The sequence below is a fragment of the Amblyomma maculatum genome, chromosome 7 (genome assembly GCF_055883805.1).
Source record: "Amblyomma maculatum isolate TAMU_Amacu chromosome 7, ASM5588380v1, whole genome shotgun sequence".
Lineage (NCBI taxonomy): Eukaryota > Metazoa > Arthropoda > Arachnida > Ixodida > Ixodidae > Amblyomma > Amblyomma maculatum.
Genome location: NC_139350.1, coordinates 140,049,171 through 140,064,327, shown reverse-complemented (window position 1 = coordinate 140,064,327; position 15,157 = coordinate 140,049,171). Strand labels below are relative to the sequence as shown.

At 42.9% G+C, this 15,157-nt stretch overlaps 2 protein-coding genes across 2 annotated transcripts; both read left to right on the top strand.

The window, feature by feature from the left end:
- Positions 1 to 2,673: 2,673 nt before the first annotated feature.
- Positions 2,674 to 7,509, top strand: LOC146184873 (uncharacterized). Its single transcript, XM_084608641.1, has 5 exons — positions 2,674 to 3,050; positions 4,193 to 4,267; positions 4,988 to 5,166; positions 7,271 to 7,451; positions 7,495 to 7,509. Exons 1-5 carry the CDS (start codon positions 2,811 to 2,813, stop codon positions 7,507 to 7,509), a joined length of 690 nt encoding a protein of 229 aa, XP_084464767.1. The 5' UTR covers positions 2,674 to 2,810.
- Positions 7,510 to 7,562: 53 nt separating this feature from the next.
- On the top strand, positions 7,563 to 8,336 carry LOC146184872 (uncharacterized). Its single transcript, XM_084608640.1, has one exon. It carries the CDS (start codon positions 7,563 to 7,565, stop codon positions 8,334 to 8,336), a length of 774 nt encoding a protein of 257 aa, XP_084464766.1.
- Positions 8,337 to 15,157: the final 6,821 nt, after the last annotated feature.

The following is a 15,157-nucleotide window of genomic DNA, read 5'->3' as shown; positions in this document are numbered from 1 at the left end:
ATTTTTTTTTTGTCTTTTATCTTCTTCTTGTCCGGTTGTTCTGCGCTGTTTGGTCACATATGCATAACCAACATGCCCAAGGGGCTGTCCTGGTTTGTCAAAGTTGAAGGGGAGTTCTAAACCTTTAGTTATTTAGCGGCTACTGCACAGTGCACACAGCAGTTCCTTCTATACACTGTAGTTGCCGTAAAGCTCAAGAGAGAAAGATCAGTGGCTGGCAATTAAGAGAACAACCCTCGCGGCGTTTCCACAAGTGTAGGCATGTCGCACGATAGGCTCGAGTGCAAAAGTCCTGCGCTATAGTTTTTACAACTCAGCACGCTGCGCATGGTTACAAATTAACCCCCGATTTAAAGCTCAGGCAGGCACTCCTTTATCAGAGACAGAAAAGTTGCGTGGCTTACTGGCGCGGCGTCCGGCAATGCAGAGAAGGATGGCCCTCAGACATAAGGCTGCACTTTGCGCAGAGCCATCCTGTCAGTCTCCCCTAAAACACTCGATCGTTCAGCTGCTGTACAGAGCTGTTTCCTTACCGCCACCATAACCGAAAGCGCACCAAGTGTAAGCAGCACCACCTACAATATGTCAGTGCATCGAAAAGTTCCACTAAAGAAACAAAAGTTGGGCGAAATACTTTGAGTTCCGCGGGTGAACAAAGTGTGCCAGCCGCTACAAGCCATAACAAAAACAATGCTAGCAGTGCATAACAGCTGTAGTTATTTGTAACTGCGCAGAAAATGCAGAACGCAGAAGCCTGAAGGCATCCTCCATGACGAAACTTGTCATGTGGATTGGATTGGCTCAGATATTTTTTAGGGTAGGTTTGGTTTCGTTATCTTTGAGCTTGCTGCGTCTATTCAGCCTACGGTTAAAGTTTCGCCGAAGCATCATGATTAGAAAAATGTTTTATGGTCACTGAAATTTTGATCACAAAAATTTTGAAGAAAGAATTCAACGATGAAACATGCGGAAAGTAAAAAAAAGTTTTTAATGAAAAGTTGTCTATCGAATCGATTCGCTCTGACATCATATAATGCAGATTCGACGGCATTACTGATTTATAAGCATTTCAGACGAGCACGACGATTACAATCTATCATAGCTTTGTAAAAGCGAATCCAGTGGCGGATGTACGGCGGCTGTCCGCTGAGAGTACAGATTCGACAATCCGCGTTCGAACGTACGTCGGAACTCCGGCGGACGTCCATACTCGGCCGCCTAGTTGCGACCGAGTTTGGATGTCCATCGTACATCAATGGCCATCTGGGACAAGAACGTAAAAATGTTATTTAGTTTTTGTGTTTTACTCAATACCGATATTTACAACCCTAATTGAAATGTCCTTCCAATCGATTGGTGCCGTTGGCAATGGGTTTCTGTCCCCGTTTGGTTCCAAGTAACGCGACCATGGGTAGACCTTGCGCTTAGCGTCCCGCACATTTTCGAGCAGCTCGGCGAGCCGCATCATCCTGGTGGTCTAAAGCCGCCCGCCGCCTACGCGACAAAGTAACCTTTGTCGGGGCCGCCGAAGACTGTCCTGCACGGCTCTCTTCTGGCGAGACGCTCACCTCACGACAAGCTCCCTCTCCTTTTAAGCAAGTGACAAGTCCCGTGGTTCATCACATTAACACAGCTGGCGAGGTGGCGCAGCGGCAGCAGCTCTGGCGTGTCACGTGATATGACGCCACAGCACACCTTCAGCGCTTTCCAGCTGTGGGTCTAATTTCATACCCGACAACTTGAGCGAAACATGTCGTAGTGGAGCTTCCGCTCGAAAAGCGCCCGACATAGAAAGTCCCGTTTAACCAAACTGTAATCAAGGATGGCTTTTTTTCCTATTTGCCGCGAGATCGACCTAGAGGTGGCGCCTTCGTCGCTCCCATAGTGTGGATCGCCAGCTGGTGGCGCTCGCGGAAACGCACATGACGTATCTGCTTCCGAGTTTACGGCGGGTTTATTGGCGACGAAAACGTGCCTCCTGCAATGCATTAGCGATTTACTGTGTAGAGTGTTCCAACATTTCAGAAAAAAAAAAAAAACCCCGTGGACTTTACCAATGCAGCTAAAGAAGTGCGAATTTTAGAAAAACAAGGCACGCAACCATCCGCCTTTTAGATTTACTGGCCTCGCTTTGCACGCTTTTTGCGTTGTACGCGCTCACGGGCCTGATACTGGATCTGAAGTGCACCACTTGCCTAATGGCAAGTTCCTTTTCAACAGTACGCGCGTGTCTTATACGAGTGAGATAGGCAAATTTAGTGTTATTAAGACAACGCAGATACAAGGTAAGTGGTATGGCCTGCAGTACTTTAGAATGAATCAACACATCCTGGTTCATTATAGCGTATTTGACTCGAGAATCAAGCGCTGACAGCGTACTGCCCGGCGTGTTGCCATAGACTGAGTGCACATCAACTCTGGCTAGACAGCCAGGTACAAGTATTCCCCAAAAACGAGATTACGCTGACACTGTACAGAAAACCTCGCCACATAGTAAAGCTGAATGTTCACGTGTATAGAGCGCTGATTGGATTGAGTTTGTCGAGCTCACAGCAAGGTGGATGCTTCTTACGGCCAATGTCAGAGAATCTGATAGTGTAGCACTACGCCATTGCTTCTCAATGATTTTCTGAAACAGAGGACCGTAAAGACCGTTTACAGGGAGCAGTTCGCTTAGTTGACACTCGCGGCGCCCCTGTCGTCGCGACATGAGTGGCCTTCTGGATAGCAGCCGACTACAGATGATGTCTATCAGTCACTGATCTCGCATTCTGATCTCGCTGCTGCATACGCAGTGCTTTGCGAAGAAAATGTGGAAAAGCCGAGGGAAAACGTGTTCGGTGTTTGGGTGTAAAAACTGCGACGCCGACTTGAAAGTGTGGGACAAATCCGTTTGTCAGACACACTTCCCTCTACTTCATGAAGACTGCCCGTGCGCTAGGCCCTTCGGAATGCATCGATTTCCGCAAGGTGAAAACAACAAGCCGATTCGCCAGCGTTGGATTTCGAACCTTCAGAGAAAGAACTTCAACCCTGGAACATCGGCTAGAGTGAGTATGCTGCATAGTAGAAATATCGCGCAGCGATCGTTTGTTGATGGTAGCTGCCATGCCGACCGCCGTCAGTGATCATATGCCCTTGAGCACGGGCTCAAATCAGTTTCTGTGCGCGATTTAACGGGAGAACGTGTGCATGACTTCATTTTCTATGTCGTTGACTCTTTGCTCACCCGATCGTAGTGGGATACCATTTAAGTTTTCGAATTACGTCCGCGTTACGAGTCAACTGTGCGTTCGCGCTTGTATTGTAGGTCAGTACTGTAAACAACTTATGGGATCAAACTTGTTTCGATATATTCTTCTTCTTCTTCTTCTTCTTCTTCTTCTTCTTCTTCTTCTTCTTCTTCTTCTTCTTCTTCTTCTTCTTCTTCTTCTTCTTCTTCTTCTTCTTCTTCTTCTTCTTCTTCTTCTTCTTCTTCTTCTTCTTCTTCTTCTTCTTCTTCTTCTTCTTCTTCTTCTTCTTCTTCTTCTTCTTCTTCTTCCTTTTCTTCTTCTTCTCCCTCGTTGTAATGGCACATACCCACAGTGGGGGATTAGCCAGAGTTCGTTGTAGGTGACATAATATTTTTGATAATAATAATTTGATAATATTCAAAATACTTTAGATGAAGTGTTGGATGCATTTCGGTTTCACCGCAACGATGATGCGCTTGGGAGTGTTACGCGCGCATGAAATAGGCAGTTCTGCAAACATCACAAGCCTTCTGTGCATTATGTTGGTCGTTTTTGTTTCAGCGAATTGTGTTATTTCATAGTAGAGGTAATATGTGCTTGGTTTCGTTGAGTAATTGCGGACGCCGGTGGCAGTCTCAACTGTGCTGTGTCGGCGAAGTTAGTGGTGTGCACAAACACGTTTCAGTGATGCATATGCTGTGCCTACTTTTGTGAATTATTATAAATGACCATGCTGGAAAACAAAGCAAACAAAAAATATGCCTTGAGAAAACGTCGGCAATGAATTGTTATTAGGAGGATAAAGGAAAACGTGCAATGCAATGGGCACCTGCATGGAATGACTCTACTCGATTATGTGACTGTTTTTGTTAATATTCTTTGTATTTATGGCTTTGAAAGTAGCCTGCTTACACTGTTATTCAGTACATGTTGTAGCCCTCGCTTTTTTTTTTTTTCAGGTATGCTCAATTCATTTTGTTGACAGGCGGCCCTCCAAAGATAACCCATATCCAACGCTGCACCTTGGAACGCCGGTATGGATTTTGAGATTTTGTTTCGAACTAGCATAAACACTACCGGGTAATGACTATCATTACAGAAACTGCCTCACTGCAAGCGTTAAAAAAAGCATAAACATACACCTTTTGTGCACACATGTTTGAGCATTTTTTATTCTTTTCTTCAAGGTGCTAAGTGGTGATTGATAACTAACATTGTTGATAGCTGCATATTTTTAGTGGTTTATTACCATGCCTAGTTTGGATTTTGTTTCACAGCTGTGTATTTCTCATATTAATATTAATAGTTTTCACTGTCTGTATTAATGTAAGCCCGTTATACCTAGTGGCACGGGCAAAGGCAAAATACTTTGTTTTTTTTTGGGAAGCCTCACCATATTATATGTCTGTATTAATGTATTACTTTTGTTGTAATGGTATTGTTTAAGAGTTCCAAAGCACTGTGGCTTTGTATATTACTGTACTGCTGTTGAGTGATGTGTGTGGGGGTGGGGAAGGGTACAGACACTGAGTCAGGCATTTTTTGCCTTTTTATCTGTATCCTAGGAATCTTGCTGCCTGAATGAAATACTTTGACGTTGAACTTGACCCTATTTATGGTCAAAAGAAGTAATGCACTGTCGTCGTTTGAGCATTATTTCCCTTTTAAGTATGAACTACCAATATGGCCAAACTTACTCTCTGCTTCAGTCTACTTACTGTCCTTCTGTATTTTTGTTCATTGCAATACCTTAGACTGTTCATCACAAAGGACGAAGGAAGCTAGTACGGCACATTGCCACAACTCTGGAGCCAGAGACCAGTAAAACGCCTTCCCCTGTGCCTTGCAACGAAACAGGCACACAAAACAATGAAGACAGCACTGAGGCTGACCAGCTCCCTGGGGATGTTGCAGCGGTTGAACTTGAACATAGGTACAGTACAGTTGATTACTTTTGACGGGCACTCCTTTATATGGTTTTGTGTTTGTCTTGTGTAAAAACATAAATCTTTGCTTTCAGCAATATGTGGCAGAATTTAAGAATTTCAGCAGTATAGCCCGTTCCCGCTATAATGTAGCTGATATTCTGCGATGCACAGCAGACTTTTGCATATTGTTCTTGCCAGCTCTAGCATAATCATGTTCAGTTAAAATTTCTTGGGATCACTCATACAAAGCCAACCTGATTACAGCCGATAGCTTCCAGCCAGAATGTCTCTCATGCTGCCATGTGTTAAGTTTATTCGAAAAGATCATGCAGTAGAATTGAATGGACTATATATATTATTCTAGGAGGCTCCACAGTAAAAATTGCCAGGGGACTTCCTAACAACAAGTGTGGTAAAGGGTCATAGAAAATGCAACAAATAGCGATAACATCAGTAGAGCATTTATATTTTCAAACTAGCAATCGAAAGCAGGTAGCCAAATGCATTGAAGGAAGAAATAGTTTAGCTCATTTGTTACCAGTCAATTTACTGATGACATGCTGTTAAATATGATAGTGAAATAAATCTGGAGCACACAAAGATTTACTTTCAAAATGCCATCAAGTTTAGTGGCAAATTTTGCATATTTGATCCTAAGTTTAGGAAAAAGTAAATTATAATGCTTTGAAAATCTAGTGTTTTTAGTTCTATTAAGCTCACTTGTGGAGAAGAATCAGCAGAAATAATTTATCAATCAGTAGATCATGCACTTTAATTGAAAAAGTTGTCAGAAGCAAACTGATGTGTAATGCCTGTCACATGAACATTTCGAAGGCTTTCAAACTTATAGCCTATTAATTAAGCAGCCAGTTGAATGCTGCTGCACTAGCAGCTCCAGAAGTCAATAGTTTATTAGTTAGCCAAGCAGTGCAGAACTGAGATTTTAAAGACCCTCAAACAGCAGCAGCAACAGCATGCAGAGTTGGGTGCTGAATGCTGTCAGGAACATGCTAAGGAATAAAATCGGAGCTGCATGATTGCCGAAAAATTGTGCAGCTCCAAAATAAGACTTTTTAAAACCTTTTCTCAGGTTACAAATGTGGTCATATTGCTTGCATGACTGTAAAATTATTGTTTACGTGGGCACATCATCTCACACCACTTTATTGCTAGATTTTGGAATGTTTCAGCAGCTCTTTGCTATGTGGCAGCAGTAAAACTTTCTCTAGATCGGTCACCATTGAGGATATAAAAAGCAACTTGATAGCAGTTTGACTACTCGTGTGGCTGGTGTAAAATATGTATTGCAATAGGAAGACAATTAGTAAGAGAAATTGCAAATATTGTGTTTCTGAAAATACTGCTGCATTCTGATAATGGCATCTAGACTGAACAAAATCTTCCTTGGTGTTGAATAAATGCTAAATTTTTGTCGAAAACTACATGAAGCATATGGACATTGTTCTTTGCAATAGTACAATAATTTTACATGTTAGTGAATGGTGCAGAAGTATGTAAGCTGCGTTTTAGTGGAACAGCCTTCAATATTGCATTCATTTTCCCATGCAATGCTAGTTTGTCACATGAAGCTTGTACATGTTTATGATGACTTGTTTGTTTCACGACATTTCCCGGGGTGGGAGTCCTGTACAAGCAATATATGCGACAGGTATCTTATTTTTAGTGCGTGTACATTGCAGAGCCATTCTACTGCACAGTTTAATCATCTACTGCATGCTGGACATAATACAGCATTCGTACTATTTATAAAGCCTTTGGAACTTAAGGAAGTTGGCTAGAGAGTACAATATAGGTCATTTATTTGCATATAGTACTGGCACGCGGCAAGGTGATCATGTTTTGGGTGGTATAATATAGCGGTGCCAAAAAACGGTTCTATGCCGTGTTGATTTTTCACCCGTCACGCACTGCATTCGCACTTCATTATTGGCTGCAGCCTAGGCCGTGGCATTACTTCTGTCAGTGGCAAGGGGAGGGGGCTTAAAATGGATTTGGGAAATAATTTTTATATTATACAGACCCGAGTGTACCTTCTGGCTCATGCTGCTGTGTTGTTTTCTATATTTATTCACGTTTTTCTTTGTACAGGTTTGAAGGAGCTCGGAATGTGGTCGACAGCTGCAAGACCTGCGGTTGCAGATGCAAGAGTGCCGAAACGGCTGAAAAAGGAGTTCAAGTTCAGCCAGCACGTATCCTTGACCACGCATATGCAGTCACCCGCAAGCAGGCCCCTGTTGTTGCTGACAGTGCTTGCCAAACAGTGTTCAGTGTCAGTTCATTAATAGCAGCAAGCCAGTTCCGTTTCTTTACAGGACTATCGAAAGTGACATTTTACGAGCTGGTCAGGACTCTCAAAACTGTTGTGAAGAGCCTCTTTACGATGCCTTTTGAGGACCAGGTCCTTCTAACATTGATGCGGCTTCGCCTAGGCCTCTTGCTCAATGACCTCAGCATACGTTTCTGCGTATCGACAGCAGCCGTGAGCAGAATTTTCTGCTTCGTAGTATCTGAACTTGCCAAGTTTGCCAGAGAGTTATTAGTGTTCTGGTTGCCCCCACAAACAATAAGGAGAACATTGCCTGATTGTTTTGAGGAGAATTATTCGGTGACTTGCATTGTGGATTGTTTTGAAATTTTTATTGACAGGCCCGAGAATTTGCTGCGAAGAAACATAACATATAGTTCATACAAATCACACAACACGGCCAAAGTCCTTCATGCTATCGCACCAAGTGGATTCATAATGTTCACTTCGAAACCATATGGTGGCCGTGCAAGTAACCGCTACATAACACTGGAGAGTGGTTTTTTAGAGCACTTGACGCAAGGTGATGAAGTCCTCGCCGACAGAGGCTTTACCATCGCCGATCTTCCGCCAGGCGTGAAAGTTTCACTACCGAGCTTCTCTAAAGGCCGGCCCCAGATGAGTCGGTCCGAACTTGTAGCTTCGCGTCAACTGGCCAGACTACGTATTCATGTGGAACGGTCAATCAGGCGTCTTGAGTGCTTCAGAATCCGGAAGCAATTCCCAGCTAGCGTTTTTGCTAAGAAACCGCTAGCAAACAACATACTCATTGCCATAGCTGGGCTATGTAACCTTCAGCCACGTTTGATCAGGGATCAGTGCAATGGAATGTCAGTACCTGGAGCTTGACTGCCATCGCATCCAGACTAGCAGCTAGGAGACAACAGATGCCAGATCTCTCTAAATTTCGCATTTTCATTTGCCCACTTGACTGCCACTTTGATATTATTGGTTATCTCCCTTTGCATTAGGTGTCCTTCCTGCAGCCACTGCTTGTTGGTTTCAACTCAAATACCAATAGTGAAACTATGTTTACGCAATAAACCCATCCTTTTCCATAGCTTGGTATGCTGCCTTCATCTTAATTCCAGGCTTATTTGTTAGGATCCAACTATTTTTCTATGGTGACTCCTGGCAAGGATACAGCTATTGTATACTTCCCTCTTGGGGGATGCTGGTAAACTATTGTCTATGATGCAAGGGTTACTGTCAAGTTCGCTCTAGCCTATTTGTGTACTCCTAGCTATTTCAGTGTCACGGTGATGACCAGCAGTCATTACCACTCATTAATAGATGTATTCATTTGCCCCTTCCAATGCTTTGCTCTGTATCGTGAATTGGTGTTCTTTACTCACGTAGGTAATTTTTTTATATTAGATTTTGGATCCGCATTATTATTTCACTTGTTTAGGTCATCATCTCCACGGCTTGTTGTATTACTTAGCAGAGCATTATTATCAATCATCGGAAAATTGCAAATATATTTTCCATTAACTTGATCTCATCCCCATTGAATTCCATCGCTGTGTTCTGGAAAAACCTGATTAGTTGTGAAACTGTCTTTTATCTTTGATTGGTATTTCGCCATGTTTTGTATGGATGGCCATCATTGCCTTGCAATCTTTATATATTTCTCAGCACTTATGCACATGCTTTTTCTGCACTTAGGTTGCACAGTCACTGCCAGTGTTTCGATAAATCAAATTTCTCAGTCACTGGAGGATATTTTTTCTTTTGTTTTGTAGATTGGTACAGAAGGCTATCTGGCATCTGCCTTTGGCCCTTAAGTGCACACCTTAAACCTTTCAAGGTGAAGCAAAAAATATTACGAGTTGGTTTTATTGTATTACCTGCTTTTGCAAATATTAATAGTTATTGCAAACTGAACAAACCAATTCATTATTCCTTTAGGTAACATATACTTCAATGAACTCTTGCAGGTGCTATACTTGAAGAACCAAATTTTATCCACAATGTATTGTCCATTCTCAGTACTGATGCCAATATGTGATGCGAGTGGCCCAGTAATTACTTTGGATTCCCAAAGTACGGCAGTCCGCACCTCCTCAGAGTGCAGAAGTTGGTAGAAGTTTAGCTCGCAGGACTGTTAAGAGAACTTGCTGTTTCTAATACTAGTACACAATGAATATGTCATGTGTAAATCGCAATGTCATATTTGGCAGTTTCTGTGTGTGCTTGCTTCGTTGAACCTCGCCTTTAAAAATGCTTCCCGAGCTCCTTGCGTTCGTTCACAACTAGAAATTGACTTTTCAAGGAAAGGGTTGACCAGAAGTTCAACACTGGACAAGCATGCAAGCCTGTTGCTTTATGTAATATGGTATACTGTGTACATTTTCTAATTAGTTCACGGGAAAGGAAAAGCGCAGTAACTGTCACATTTGTCCGTGGACACCCGAACCGTGCAGTAAGGGAGGAGAGGGAGGCGGGATTTTTTGTAGTATGTAATTATGTGCTCATGTTTTGATACTCGTGTATTATGTAGAGCATTAGTAAGAAAGGGCAGCCAGTCCAAACATTTTTTTCGATGAAAACTTTACTGCTTGCTCTCGACAATTGCTGGCAGCAGGTGTGAAAAATAGAAATCTTCAAGATGTGCTACTTGCTTCTTTAGAAATACGTCATCATAGGGCACCTCAAACATATGCCTCATTGGGTGACCAAACCACAAAGTCATATTGGCTTCTCTCACAACGAAAAAGCTGTAACTGTACTTGGTGGTAGTACCTGTTTTTGCCAGTCTTGCTCAGTATGAAGCGGTTGTCATTTTCCACGACGTCATACTTGCCACTCTTAAAGAGGGCAGCAAGACTTCCATGCTTTTGAATTGTCTGAGGGGTTGGACACTTGATCTCCAGAACTTTATCCAGGCTTGGAATAATGCCATCAGGGCTGGCACCCAGCCACGACGTAGCAGGCCGGACGACAAGGCCGCATTCTGTAACGTCCGCATTCTTCATCTGCTCGTACCAGGCACGGGCTTTCACTTCTGACTCCCTTCCATACCTTCATGCAAAAATAGCAATCATGTTCATGTGAACCTTGTCTAATGCAAGTCACTGCAACAATGATTAGTATCCCGAAACACTCAAACTGTGCATGCAAAACATAATGAATATCAGTAAACATTCCATTCAGAGCCTCCTACTTAATAGTGTCAGTATTGCACCATACATGAATTTTGCTTTGAACAATCAAGTAATGCTTTGTCATTCAAAGCAATGCATATAAATAATAACATGCAAATTTCCACCACAAGCTACAACTGAATAATTCTGTGCTTTGCAGATAGATGCAGCTAGCATATGCCACTTTGCGTAATGCTATACTGATACTAATATACTATACTAATACTAATATACTAATTGCTATACTAATACTATACTAATGCTATACTATACTATAATGCTATACTAATTGAAATACTGGTAGTAGGCGAATATGTCTACTTAGGACAGGTAGTAACCGCAGATCCGGACCACGAAAAGGAAATAACAAGAATAAGATTGGGATGGAGCGCATTTGGCAAGCACTCGCAGATTATGACTAGCAGCTTACCGGTATCGCTCAAGAGGAAAGTATACAACAGTTGCATCTTGCCTGTACTCACCTATGGGGCTGAAACATGGAGGCTAACCAAGAGAGTTCTACTTAAGTTGAGGACAACCCAGAGGGCTATGGAACGAAAAATGGTAGGAGTAACATTAAGAGATAGAAAGCGTGCAGAGTGGGTCAGAGAAATAACTCAAGTTACCGACATTCTAGTAGAAATTAAGAAGAAGAAATGGACATGGGCAGGACATGTAGGGCGAAGAGAGGATAACCGATGGTCGCTGAGGGTAACAAATTGGATTCCAAGGGAAGGAAAGCGTAGCAGGGGGCGGCAGAAAGTTAGGTGGGCGGATGAGATTAAGAAGTTCGCAGGGGTCAAGTGGATGCAGCTAGCACAGAACCGGGTTAAGTGGAGAAATATGGGAGAGGCCTTCGTCCTGCAGTGGGTATAATCAGGCTGATGATGATGATGATAATAGAATCTATGCTAATTTGTGACAGTGCTGCTCTACCTAAAATGTTATAATTTATAATGAAAGCATGGCGTTCAACTGGCTTATTGACAGCATCACAAGTGAATGTTTAGCCAAGTTTCTTGCACTACCAAACTTGGCATAGCAGTTATGAATCAGTGCTGTAGAACTAGACTTTCCGCATGGCATGCACAGTAAATGTGACCAGACACAGCTCAAAAACGAAGTGAGAATGCCCTTCAAAGGAGAACTTCCAGCTGATGACAAACTGTCATAATATTGAAGTCAGATTATTAATCTGGTGTTAATCTCCTGACACCTGCCATCCACATGTGATGTCATGACAGCGGGCTAATTAAAGAATTTAGTCCCAGTGGCATGACAGTCAGTCAGCCACATTGGCAGGACGGCTTCTCTTGAGGAACACTGAAAATTCGTTCTTGAGTTATATCCTACTTTACATCACTTCAAGTCTACAATCAGTGCGACTGTTCGTGACACTGTGTTTAGATCTTACCGTGTGCTGGCATTGCCATAGAAGTTTGGGTGTATGTGCTTCGTCACCCACTTCTCAGGGGCAGCCTTGACAGGAACTGTTCGAGCCTCACTCGCTGTTATTCTTAGCAGACGTTCCTCGTACCAGGCTGCACTTCCTTGGGGGTGTTTCGCCAAGGCTACAGCTCGGTCAGGAGACAGCAACACATTGTCCCTGTAGAACTTCTGACATGGCTGGCACAGCAGCCTTGTGTCATGCTGCCCATGCTCACCATGCTCTTGCTGAACAGCTGTAAAGTTATGAGGACTGCTTTATTAACGAGCTCTTTCTGTATACATTCAAAACTAGTTTCAGGTGGCTCACACCTAAGCTTTATGCGATCAGAATGAACACTGGCAAATCAGGTATTATGTACATCTTTAGATCGCACAAGCTTGAGAAAAAGTTTGCTGCAGTATGGCCTCATGGCCCAGGCTTATGGCACAAAGTGGTACTAATATATCAAATGAGGCTGTTGTAAAGTGATATCGCATTAACGCATTTTCATTGTCGACAATGCATCCTATTCTATTACTAGGCAACTTAGATTGTGTGTATCAGCATGAACAGTCTGCTTGATGCAATACTTCTTGTCCCAAGATCAAGATGCATGCTATACTGTAAAGCTTAACACCGGATAACCATCACAGCAGTTTCATATATTGGGATTGTTTTAACTAAAGAAATGTTACTTACAGCTTTGAACACAGTAACTGATAGCACATTTTATACTCAATACAATGGAAAAGGAAATCTTACGTGCACGTCGATCTTCATCTGCATGTGCTTTCTCGCGTTGCATGAGGACGGAGTGTAGCATGGTGTTCTGCAGCTGGCTAATATCCAGTGGACATTTTTTAAAATGCTCTATCATTTCTCTCTCGGACAGGAACTGTAGAGTTTTTGCAGTTGTTTTCTTGTGACTGTAGACTGTCTCCATTGTTGCCGGGGTCACATTTCTTGACGTTGATTTATTCCATGTACACAGTCTGTCTGTGGCTGATACTCCAGTAAGTCCCCTTGATGTAGCATCAACAATCTTCATAAAGAGGGCACATATATGGCTGCATCTTTCACTCAGCCCTGCTTTGCATGTGCAGCTTGCTGCGACAGTTTCTCCAAAATCAATCTGAGTGCTGTACATCCTGCCAACTGTTTGTGATGACCTGATTGTTGCTTTTATGCTACACACATTTTTATTTTGCTGGCACAGTGCCACGCCAACATGCCCACTGTCGAGCAGGTTGCTGCCCTCGGCGAAGCCTCGATAGTTAAGGCTGGTTTTCCGCCAGCGTCTGGAGCATTGATCATGTAGTTGTAGACAACTGAAATAAAAGGAAATGATGTACATCAATTTTGTCATTTGTGAGTACTACTTCCATAGTTGGCTGACTCTTGAAACAATACAAAAATTGCCCCCATACTAGAAGCTGGTGTGCATGCCAGTTGTTCCCTGTCTGCTGTTAGGTTTGCAAGGGACCTAAATAAAGTCAATGCTAATGCTCTGAGCAGGGGTGGACATCCAAATAAAATAGCAGAAACTGAGAACTGGTGATCGCAAGCGCAGATCTTGCGTTTTTTTAAAGTTAACCTCACAAGTGCAGAAATAGGCACAAAAATTGGAAATTGCGGGATTTAATGTTTAAAATTGGGTATCAGCTATGAGGAACCCCATAATGGAGAGCTCTAGAATGATTTCGACAACTTGAGGTTCTTTAACATGGAGTGGCATCGCAAAGCACACGGGCGCATTTTGCGTTCCGCTTCCATCGAAACACGGTCGCCGCAATCCAGGTAAATCATGCAATGAAGAATAATGCTTGCGCTGTCATTTTTCTTCGGTTTACTGACGGCTGTAACTTATGGCTGTCTACGCTGGCAACTTCAGTTTATCACACGCAAAGCTACCGTAACACATCGCGGCATGTAAAGCAGCAACTGCCGGTTAGGCAGCAGATCTCGCAAACAAGGTTTTTAAAACGCACCTGAACCAGTACGTGTTGAATATTGCACTCGTGAGAAAATAAGAAAAGCTTGAATTCGAGCACGCTGCCCGCGCAAGCGCGAAAAAATGAATCTCAAGCGCAGTCTTACGTCGGGGGGCTTGTTAATTGTTCTACCAATCTGCGGTGGGTCGCACGCAGAGCAAGATTTCAGCAACTTGAAGAAAGGCGCAATTTAATCAATCCTCAATATGCATTACCACCTTGTGCACTGTTGCGAGAAATTTCTCGTAGTTTGGGGCAGTTACGCGCCGGCTACATAAAATACAAACTTTTAAAGCTTTACTAGACGCGCTTTATCAACAGCTCCTACAACGTGTACATGCATACGCCAAAACTGTCGCAAACACACAAGCAGGCATTAAATTCCTAGCAGTGCATTTAAGTTTAGAAAAATTAGGAAAGGGAACAAACAGCGAAAATGACATCTTCAAACAAAGTGAGGCGTGAAGGCCGAAGAGAGGCTCGAAAACAAAGCCAGAAAGGTAGCGCACTTACACGGCCGCTGAAGGTTTGGCCAAAGCTTCGTGTCATCAATCCATTCCGTCGTATCCATTTTGGGAAGAAATAACAATATTTCAAATTTACTTGCAGTAACAAACAGACTCGCAGGTCCAGCGTCCACACGGGCAGGCAGCGTCCGCGCGGACAGACAGCATCCGTACGGGCGGACAGCGAAGAACGAAGGCCACTGATGGCGTCGGACGTCACGTGATACAATATGGCAGCCTACATGCGTGAGCGCTGTAAAGGGTCTATAAAGGGTTTCTGATGTGTGTGATGTTTATAAATGGTATATTAGTAGTGTAATTATTTTTTACAATGCCAATATGTTTCACCGTGTGAGATAACTTTTGCACACTTGACAAAATTGAGGATAATAAGCGATTAATTTTATGTAACGTTAAAGTGCAAGCGAAAAATCAATCGCTGCGAAGACGTCGTGAAAAACTGCGCATGAGCGCTATCATGCTCTGGCAAGGAATTTTGAAGGCTGAAGATTTCTTTATCTCTGTAATTATTGAGCATTGACTCAATCATATGCAAAGCAAAATATTAGGGTTACTTCGAAAACAGATGCCGGATATG

Coding starts and splice junctions, on each gene's coding strand:
- LOC146184872 (XM_084608640.1), top strand. CDS start 7,563: ATGCCTTTTGAGGACCAGGTCCTTCTAACATTGATGCGGCTTCGCCTA.
- LOC146184873 (XM_084608641.1), top strand. CDS start 2,811: ATGTGGAAAAGCCGAGGGAAAACGTGTTCGGTGTTTGGGTGTAAAAAC. Junction 3,051..4,192: donor ACCCTGGAACATCGGCTAGA/GTGAGTATGCTG, acceptor TTTTTTTTTCAG/GTATGCTCAATTCATTTTGT. Junction 4,268..4,987: donor CGCTGCACCTTGGAACGCCG/GTATGGATTTTG, acceptor GCAATACCTTAG/ACTGTTCATCACAAAGGACG.